Source organism: Limulus polyphemus, unplaced genomic scaffold, assembly GCF_000517525.1.
Source record: "Limulus polyphemus unplaced genomic scaffold, Limulus_polyphemus-2.1.2 Scaffold6420, whole genome shotgun sequence".
Classification (NCBI taxonomy): Eukaryota; Metazoa; Arthropoda; class Merostomata; order Xiphosura; family Limulidae; genus Limulus; species Limulus polyphemus.
In genome coordinates this window covers 20,157-30,789 of record NW_013672030.1, presented here as the reverse complement: position 1 = coordinate 30,789, position 10,633 = coordinate 20,157, and the positions used below count along the sequence as shown (strand labels likewise).

Genomic DNA, 10,633 nt, shown 5'->3' with positions numbered 1-10,633 from the left:
AGACAAAATTAAAAGTTGTAACTTTCATTTTGAAAAAAGTAATATTCATTTAGGATGTTGTAGAGTTTAGGCAAATATATTATGAAAACATAAGATTAAGTATTTTTATTTGTAACATAAAAATCATCTTTCACTCAAACTGACTTATTAAAGTCTTTATAAATGCACAGACAAATCTTTAGTAAAAATACTTCATTAAAAAATCGGATTATTTGTGTACAACAAATGTGTGATATTTACTAAACTCTTGCAAATTTTTGTTAAGATACACATGGTACATTCAGAGCTATAATTTGTTTAGTTTCACAATTTCATGGTGTTTACAAGGTCAGTCATATTGATTGATCTGTTTACTAAATGGTTGCTAGCTCTATTTAAAACTGATTGATCTGTTTACTAAATGGTTGCTAGCTCTATTTAAAACTGATTGATCTGTTTACTAAATGGTTGCTAGCTCTATTTATGTGATTTGAGAAATTTACTATTTCTTTGTTAAGATACACATAGTACATTCAGGGCTATAATTTGTTTAGTTTCACAATTTTATGGTGTTTACAAGGTCAGTCATATTGATTGATCTGTTTGCTAAATGGTTGCTAGCTCTATTTATGTGATTTGAGAAATTTACTATTTCTTTGACAGAACCCAGATTACATGAAAAATAACTTCTTCTTGTGTATAGAAACAATGCATGCACCCGACAAGGGAGACCAGGAAAATGTAAGTAATGATGCTTACCAATTAGAAAGTCTGGTAATAGCTAAGAACTGATATTAAGATGATGTGTAGAAGTTTTGTTCTTTATTATCCATCCTATGTCATTCTGTTAGCTAGTTTTCTAACTTGACACTGAAAAACTTTGTCACAGTTGTTAGCTAGTCTTCCAAATTCTTTGTGAATGTAAAAGTAATGTTTAAAAATGTTCTTACTGTGTGTATATGTGTAACCACACAGTTTTTATATAATATATTAAGGCTTATAATACTCTTTCATTACTTCTTCTTACTAAAACCAGTTTAATCATCATCACTAGTGAATACTGTTTTATCTGACAGTAGAGAAGCCACATTATCAAAAAACGTAGTTGTGGGAGAAGGGGGATTGTTTGCTATGGTGTTAGAGCTGTATTTACTTATGTGAAAGAAACTTGGTGGACAAAAATTTAGTGTTGAGTGTATGCAAAATTAGATCAAAGGTCAACACTTTTTATATCAATTCTTTGTTTGAATTGTAATTTCAGGAGTTTTTGAAATGGATTGTTAGTGGAAAGTGACAAAAATAAAAAGTTAAAATAAATCAAAGTAGATTTTTATTTAGTTGAAATTTATTTCACAGTTGTTGGTTTGTTGTTGACAAAATCTGTAGTAAGGAAGGACTTGTGTAAATCTGACCATTTGTTTTTACTGTCAGAAAACATATTACTTCTTATTCATCATTGTTTCTACTGTTTCTAAACACATTTGTTCTTGTTAAGCTTTCTATTGACTTTTGTCCTTGAAAACTTCAGTGTCTGCTGTAACATTAAACATGCTGATTTAAAAATTAGCATCTTTTATCACATTTAAAATGCCCAGTTGAAAGTTTTGCTATCTGTTATGTTTATCTGACCAAGTTGAAAGTTAGCAACTTTTATTACATTTAACTTGCCAAGTTAAAAGGTTTAGTACCTGTTATTGTGTTTATCTTGATAAATTGAAAGTTAGCATCTTTATTGTGTTTATCTTGCTAAGTTGAAAGTTAGCATGTATTATCACATTTAAAATGCAAAGTTAAAAGTTATGTATTTTGTTCATATTTATCTTGTGAAGTCCAAACTTAGTATTTCTTATTGCATTTAAGGTACTGATTGGAAAAGTGTAGTATCTTTATCATAATTATCTTGCCAAGTGTGAAGTTAGGATCTGTTATCACATTTAAGTTGCCAAGTCAAAAAAATTTAGTATCTATTAACACTTCTTAAGTTGAAAGTTAATATCTGTTATCAAATATAACTTGTCAAGTTGAAAGTTTGTGTTATCACATTTATCATGCCAAGTCAAAAGGTTTAGTATCTTATGTTTAACAAACCAGATTTAAAGTTATATAATTTGTCAACACATCTTATTATTAATGCCTTCAATGATTTGCTTGAGATGACTTATGCACCCTCAATGCTTAAAAAGTATTTACCAGTTAATTTGAGGAAAACATTTCTTGCTATGTTTTTAATTATTTGCCCAAATTTATTCATGTGAACTTTATTGGATTTATTCCAAATTATATATCATAAACATGGAGAAAAGCATTGCTGTTCTTTACTGTAGTTTCATTTAAGTAATATATATCTCATGTAAATCCAGATATGAAACGTCTATTTATCCAGTATATGTTGTGTAGTAATTTAATAACAGATCATAAAATAATTTTTGTTTCATTAATATATATAAGTATAGTCTTATAAAGTATAAAACCCTATTTTTTAGTTCATTTCCAAAAAAGTTAAGTTAAAGGTTTTAGTGTGTCTCATCACTTTGAACATCTGTGTGTATTATTACATTACATTTATTGTACCAAATTTCTTTTTATAGGTGCATGAGCTTTCTCCCGAAAAGTTAAAACAACGAGATGTTGTACTTATTGATATAGCAAATGACCCAATTGAGAGTAGGGTAAGTTTTTTCAGAGTTTGCTAGTAATTATTGCAGTGTTCAACCCTGAAGTAAGTAACGAGGTGTAAACAACAGCTGCTGTAATAGAAATACACTAACAATTTACGAAATTTTAAATTCCAATACAGTACCTTATATCTACTCACAACAGCTTTTTCTTGGCTTATACTGCCCTCTATCGGCGCAAACTTTCGCAAATAATGATGCAGTAACCCTCCACCAATAGGAGTGCAACACTATCCCTATTGTAAGTAGCACCCTCTTTACTGTTGCAACTGTTAACCACTTCTCGATTAGCAATCTTATTGTACAGACATATTTTTCGCTTGTAGTTTGACTGACTTATGCAGATGTTTTTCATCTCTTGTTTTTCAGGCTTTTCCACTTCTTTTCTAAATCAGTTACATTTGTTATTTAACGTTTTGTTAATTCTGGTGGAGAGTTATGAATTATTTTTTTCTTTTCTCTCTTCTCTCCTGCTTCACTTCTGTGAGTTTTGAATTTGCAGTTTCAGGTGGTCAGGACTACAACTGTTGTTACTCCTGCTGTGAATTTCCCAACCACACACATGGGGTCAAAACTGAGGTTGTCAGCACATGAAGTGATGGCTCTGGTGCATCAGTAATTGGTCAATTTCATGCTACATTCCAAACATGCTGAGGATTTGCCTATTATACTTGCTCAAGGTTTGATTGATTGGGAAGAGGTAAATTTGGACAGCCTTTTTCCCACTCCTGAATGTCTCTCTCAGTCACTTGTTATTTTGGGGAACTTTCCCAGGCTTCCTTTGCCTTTTCTGTGATTGATTACTCAGGAATGTAATGTTTTGTCCTTCTCTTCTACTTCGAATGATTTTACCCCTGCCCTTATCAGGGACAATCCTTTGGTTGATATTTAGTTTACTTCTTCCCCAGATATTAGGGTTGATGCGAGTCATTTGGGGAAGCAGATGTGTTTGGGGGTCAGTATGCCTGAACCCCCATGTACTAGGGACAATTTTACTTTTGCTTATCATCATTCTGACATCCCTTATTTAGCCTCACAGCATTTGCAGTTGCTTATCCCTTTGCGAGGCTTGGACCTCATTTTTCGGTTCCTTTTTCCTTTGCTGTTTCGGGCTTTGGAAACTTGCTGTCAATACTCTGTCAAGCGTCATTTTTGGGTTATCCAGCGTCAGTGACTATGTTCTCGGGTCAAGGCTCGTGGAGGCCACACTCCTTTACTGTGCCCATGTTTGGAGGTCCTTTGCAGTGGATACTTGGGCACTGAGAGTCTGGTCCTCCAATTCCATTCATGGGTTCCTGTTTTATGCCAGCATCTTTCAGAGGTGGTTTGGGACTTACTTCATAAGTGTGCCATCAAATGAGGTGGACCTTCTTGTCTGTTTGTTGTTCTCAATAAGATGGGGGATTGGTGCCTGGTCATCAATTTATAGTCTCTGGGCTGGTTCTTAGTCCTTCTCAAGTTCACCATGGAGTTGTCTTTAGCTCTTTGTTGGAGTTTTCACTCCTAGTTTCTGGACAATGGTGGTTGATGTGTCAGATGCATACCTCCATATCCCATACATTCAGTCCATATCTTTGCTTTGCTCATCAAATGTGTGTTTCACTTTTGGGCACTTCCATTCAGAATTGCCTTAGCACCCTATGGGTTCTGTTGGGTTGTCTGGGCATTTTGCTTGCCTGATTCATGCCAGGGGTTTTCATTTTCACCATTATATGGTTGACTGGCTACTTCAGGCCTCCTTACATGAAGAATCTGCCCTACCTTCTCAGTTTCTTCTCCAAGAAGATGCCAGGGTGGATTGGCTTGCCAAGGTGAAGTTTTTCTTTTGATGTCCACAAATAGATTTTGGTTCATCTGTTGGTTTTTTTCAACTCCATGATCAGTCTCGTCCAATTTTCTCTCCTTCGGTTGAGGGTTATCAAATGTTGCATATGCAGCATCTCCTCATCTCCTTCTCCAACTGTGCGAGAGGTTCTTCCTGTTTTTGGGATGTGAGCTTCTGTGGAAGCCCTCATTCCTCTTGGTTATGTCCACATTCGTCATTTTCAGTAAGTTTTGTTAGACCAATGAAACCTTGTTCGGGATCTCTTAGATGCCTCTCTCACCCTTCCCCTTTCCTTCCAGGCCAACTCTGCCTGGTGGTTGGATCAGGACAACGCTACTATGGTTGTTCCTCTTCCCCCTTCCTCATCCGGTATGTCACCTTTTTATGGATGCTTCTTTTTCCAGTTTGGAGGCATATCTCAACACTCGGGAGGTTTTGGGGAGATGGACTCTTTACAAATCATCTCTCCATATCAATATTGGATCTTCATGCAGTTCTTCAAGATTTATTTCACTTTCTGTGGGCTCTTTAGGAGCCAATTGGTGATGATACACTCCGACAATTCTACAATAGTCTCGTACATCTCCAGGCTAGGGGGCATGCAGTCGAGAGACCTCTGTTTTCAAACATTGGATTTCCTATCTTGGGACCACAGCCGTCACGGCACTTTGTTGGTGTTTCTTCCACAGGACTGAAAGCTAAGGAAGCCACACAATGCAAAAGTCAGGCTCTTCTCCTGAGGAACCAGACAAACACCACACTTACAGACGAAGTGTGGGAACAGATGGATAACGCACACCTGATTTGGGGCTGAAATAGGAGTGTTGAAGATAAAGGAAGAAGAAGTGGGGGGGGGGGGACACCAAAAGCATGTACAGCATTGAAAACCATGTTTGAGCCAGCCAGTACAGAGCCACCAATAGAACACGACACAAGTTGTCTGAATTATGGCAAGGTCATGTGTTCTAGGAGATGAATAGGAGAATATACATACAAGTACCAACCTGTCCAATCCAGACTGAGAGCATCTACTGCCCCAACCAAAGGATGAGGAACTGGAGACCAAAATTGGAGAAGCTATATATTAAAATGAGTGGCAAAAGCATCCAAATTAGAAACACCCCACTAAGCATATAACCCCTGAAGAACTTGAGGATCCTAAAACCACTCCGTAGGTAGAATCTTGTCTGTCAATCCACAACAAGATACAGGGCACCTCCATCCTTCCTACAAGGCAGTTTACCAATATTAGTGGTACAAGTACTGCTGTTTGTCTGTCTGATGTGGTTATCATCTTTCTCATCCTAATGATTCTTGCATCACGTCCATTTTTGACTTGGCTTTTTGATGGAGGCCTTTGAAGTTTCTCTTGTGAGCTATCGAGTGGCTTTCTCAGCCATGTTTTAGGTTTCCAAATACGCTCATGTCTTCTGGTCGCCAGTCTTGTCCATATTGTTTCATTCCATCTGCATTTCCCACCATCCTCACCTTGCTTCACTCCCTGAATGGAATCTCAATGTGGTCCTGCATGCTTTTCCCTTCCTTCTTTTTGAACTTTTGTCTTTGTGTTCTTTTTGTCACCTTCCTTGAAGTCCCCTTTTTCTTGCTCATATTGGTGTGCGGGTGTCGTAGTTCAGTTGTTTTCATGACTGATGTCCGCCGTGTCTTTGTTTCATAGTTCTATGTTCTCTTCTTTTCACATCATTTCTTTCTACTTAAACAATTTGGCTGCCTGAGAGGGTAATTCTGCATTTACATTTATATCCCTTCCCTCTAACCGTTTTGATCTCAACTGCCTCCTTTGCAAGGTCAGGGCTCTCCAATGGTATATGATACACACTGCTCCCTTCTGTGGTTCCCATTTTCGTTTGTTTATTCCTTGGACTCCTAACCTTTTCTGTGACTTTTCTCCCACTACCTTTATGGGTTGGATTCGTCAGTTGATTCACAAGGAGTGTTCTTCACTTTCTCCTGACAATTATAGTCTTTTTCATGTTTCTTTCCATCAGATCCATGTCCCTGGCCTGTGCATTTCTGTCTGCTCTTGGGGGACATCATCAGTGCCGGTATGTGGACCACTCCACATACTTTTACACCTTTTTTTTTTGGTGAGTGGTAAGTACTCCATTCATTTTCATTTCTTTGCAGGAGTCTTTCTTGCATGTTTGGATCCCATTCTGTGGCGAGTGTTGCCTGACCAGTCTTAAATTTGCACTGTGTGACTTGTGCTCATGTACATCTCAGATGATCTGTGGCATTGAGGTTCTTCCTAACAGGGACCTGACATACACTTCCAGATACTGCCAGATGTTAGTCGATCAACTCCGTTACTGTGGCTTTTCTGCTATTCAAAATACAATGTAATATAACATAACCAGATCATATTACGCCACCATTGAGATGGAGTGTTCCACGAGACTGCAAGTAGGTGTACCTCATGGTATTTTGCTTCATAAATATTTGTCCCGGCATATACACTCATGGACTAACATGAGTAAAGAAGACAGAGATTACTGCCCATCTCTGATGATCTGTGGCATTTGAGGCTCTTCCTACCGTGGACCTGAAACATCTAATTATACACCCCACCTCTTCTTTAGAGGGGTGAACATAAAAAGAAATTGTGGCTAGAACTACAATATACTCCAGAAAGTTGTGCCCCCTAATGGCACAGCTGTATGTCTGCGGACTTACAAAGCTAAAAACCAGGTTTCGATACCCGTGGTGGGCACAGCACAGATAGCCCATTGTGTAGCTTTGTTCTTAATTACAAATAAACCAAAAATTTGCTCTAACAACTTAGTCTATTTAAATAGGAACAGATTTACCTTTACTCATAGGAGACTGGTAATTGTTGAACTAGTACCTGGACCATGAGTGCTTTCCTGGCTTGATGACCAAATTTTTTTTACTTTGATTGTGTGGACCAGGAATCTATAAGCTATTGATTCAACCAATAAGCAATATTCAATAATATTCCGCACAATAACACTAGTTCAAACATGGTAGAATATGTAGACATCAGTGTCAGAATTTTATGTAAGAACTGACTCTTCCCCAATCTTGTATGAAAAGTTTGAATTTGTTCATGAACATTAAATATAATTCTGATGGAGTTTGATATGTGGTTCCTGTATAGACCAATTTTAAAAATTCCTATATGCATTTATCTTGTTAAATATTCAGTATTAATAGGCTATTGGAAAATAAACTAAGTAACTTTTAACTAATAATAAATATCCTGATAATGAAATATAACAATTTTAATATCTTTAATTAGAAATATTCTCAAAATAAAGAGAGAGGCATCAATAGAGAGCCTGCTTATATCACTTGGAAAACCCATATAATAAGCATAAGGATCAATTACTTATTAATATTAAATTAAAACAACTTAAGTTCTTAATATTTGATAAATTAAATTTTTTATTTAAAAAATATATTTTGCTTATGGTATTCGTGTTGAGAGAGAGAGAGACTCGTATATACATGGGGTACTCAGTCTCTCTCTCTCAACACGAATATGTAAATTGTATATACATGGGGTACTTATTTACATATTCGTGTTGAGAGAGAGAGAGACTCGTATATACGTGGGGTACTCATTTACATATTCACGTTGAGAGACTCATATATACATGGGGTACTTATTTACATACACACTTTATAGATTGTCCCTAATTACTTTCTTTTGAACTTGAAAGATTTTTATTAAGAACTTCTGATCAATTTGAACTTTCTAAGTGTGATACATAAATTCCAAACAAAGTGTACTGGAGGTTTTTTTTCCAAATCATAGACAGTACTTTATTATTTGATATTCATATAAGTACATATATTGTTTACAGAAAAGGTTAATGGGTGCTTAATGTAAGGTCAATGTTGACACCAGTCTTTAAATAAAAATATTTAACTGATTGTTTCATTTTCAGGATTACAATGAATTAGAAGACCCAAAGAAGTTTCAGTCCAAAAAAACAGGCAGAGGTCCTTTAATTGGTAATTGGCAGGTTAGTACTGCTAACTTGTGTGCTATTTACTGTTGTCTATTGAATCCTATTGCTAGTGTGCTGTCAGTTGTTACTTTAACTTTGTCCTGTTAAGTAAATGTTACTGTTTATTTAGTTCAGTTGTCAATGTCTTATTACATGTTGTCACTGTTCTGTTGTGTTTTTGAGTGCTACTATCACTGTGGTTTGGGTGTTATTGATTGCTACTATGTGTTGTGGTGTGCTAGTGTGTTTTGTTGTCAAAATATGATACAAAAATTAAAATCATGCATGTAAATTTCATAATTTACAGACAACAACTAATCCAGTGATGTGTGCCTACAAGCTCGTGACTACAGAATTTAAATGGTTTGGCTTAAAGAACAGGGTAGAATCTTTCATTCAAAAGGTAAGGATATGGCTTAAAGAACAGGGTAGGATCATTAATCCAGAAGGGAAGTGCTTGATTTACAGAACACAGTAGAATTTCCATCCTAAAGGTAAGTTTGACTTACCTTGGAAATTTTCTCTGATTATCTAGTTGAAAACTGGCAAATGCAGTTATTACAACAGAGGCTCATTAATTTGTATTGGTTGATTTTTAATTTTCCTTAATTACAGTTCAATGTATCTTTGAGAGACAAATGTCCTAAAGTTGTTTACAAGCCAATTCTATTCATCAACAAAATTCAAAGTTTATGGTATTCCTAAACACATCTTTCGGGTAGATCCTACAGATAAAAGGAAATTCTTTCAGGAAGTATAGAATTAATATTAATTCTGATTGAGTTTAATATAAAAAAAACTTAACAGAATGTAACAAAGCCAAAATTATTATTTCTTGCAACACATTCAAAATACGAGCACACTGACAAAGGACAATGCTATACTGGAGAGCTGTGGGTTAGTCTAATTTGGAACAACTTGAGAAAACTTTTACAGACAGAGATAGTGTAGCATTATATATATATATATAGAAGGTTCTATAATGCCATTCATCTGAGCATGTGCTACCCAAGTCATCTATGGTCATTCCAGTAGATAAATAAAGGAAGGTATATACTCAAGGTATCATTTGACCTGCCAGTGAAAGATATACCATCTTCTTTACATAGTGCATTCTGCTGTACTGTAATTTTTCCACAAGAAAGCATAAATGATACCATAGGAGAATTATTCAGAACAACAGATGAAAGGAACTCAGCCATATTTTTGACCAGTGTTCTACTTTCAAGTCTAAATACATTGTGTGTGTGTGCACAATAATATTTATGAGGAATTTGTGTTCAGTTTACTAAATAGACAGATAACACCTTGTATGCCTACATACTGCATTGTCCACAAATTGATTCTGATCATCATCAATGAACAAAACTGGCCAATTAGTGTATGAGAGCAATAAAATGTCAATTGTTTTATGACTTTTTGTGTTTTAATAACTTTTAAGACATGTTGAGAGATCCTATAAATGCTCTTTAGGTTATATTGGATCTACCACTAGGTAGTTACTAATTTGCATAGAAGAAAATGCCAGTTTAAGTTCTGTATCATTTTCTACCTTTAAGAACCATGTAGTGAATAAGTTTAATGAATGTATAAATAGAGAACTATTTAAAATCCTAGTGAAGGCAAATAATGAACAGGAATTCCATATAAGGGAAAGTCTACTAATTACTATACTAATACCAGAATTGAATGAACAAAATATTACGGTTTATTTATTATTAAAGATATAAGAATGATGGTTTAGTAAAGTTTTCCATTTTAACTGTAATTTTAATCAGTCAAGTTAGGCAAAGTATCACCTTGGTTGTGATAATTTGGGTTCAGTTGTTTGACTGTGAGAATATTCCACCAGTTAACCTTGGATGTGATAATTTGGGTTTAGTAGTTGTTTGACTGTGAGAATATTCCTCCAGTTCATCTTGGCTGTTATAATTTGGGTTCAGTTGTTTGACTGTGAGAATATTCCTCCAGTTCACCTTGGATGTGATAATTTGGGTTCAGTTGTTTGACTGTGAGAATATTCCTCCAAATTCACCTTTGTTGTGATAATTTGGGTTCAGGTGTTTGACTGTGACAATATTCCTCCAGTTCACCTTCGTTGTGATAATTTGGGTTCAGTTGTTTGACTGTGAGAATATTCCTCAAGTTCACCTTGGATG

General features: G+C 35.5%; 1 protein-coding gene across 1 annotated transcript in view; it reads left to right on the top strand.

Annotated features, from left to right (window-relative positions):
• Window positions 1-10,633, top strand: part of LOC106473704 (phosphatidylinositol transfer protein alpha isoform-like) — a 28,241-nt gene that overhangs the window by 14,555 nt on the left and 3,053 nt on the right. The window contains exons 3-6 of the mRNA XM_013934383.2: window positions 643-720; window positions 2,568-2,648; window positions 8,412-8,489; window positions 8,782-8,877. Of these exons, the coding sequence (XP_013789837.1) occupies window positions 643-720; window positions 2,568-2,648; window positions 8,412-8,489; window positions 8,782-8,877 (333 nt within the window). The remainder of the gene's footprint in view (window positions 1-642; window positions 721-2,567; window positions 2,649-8,411; window positions 8,490-8,781; window positions 8,878-10,633) is intronic.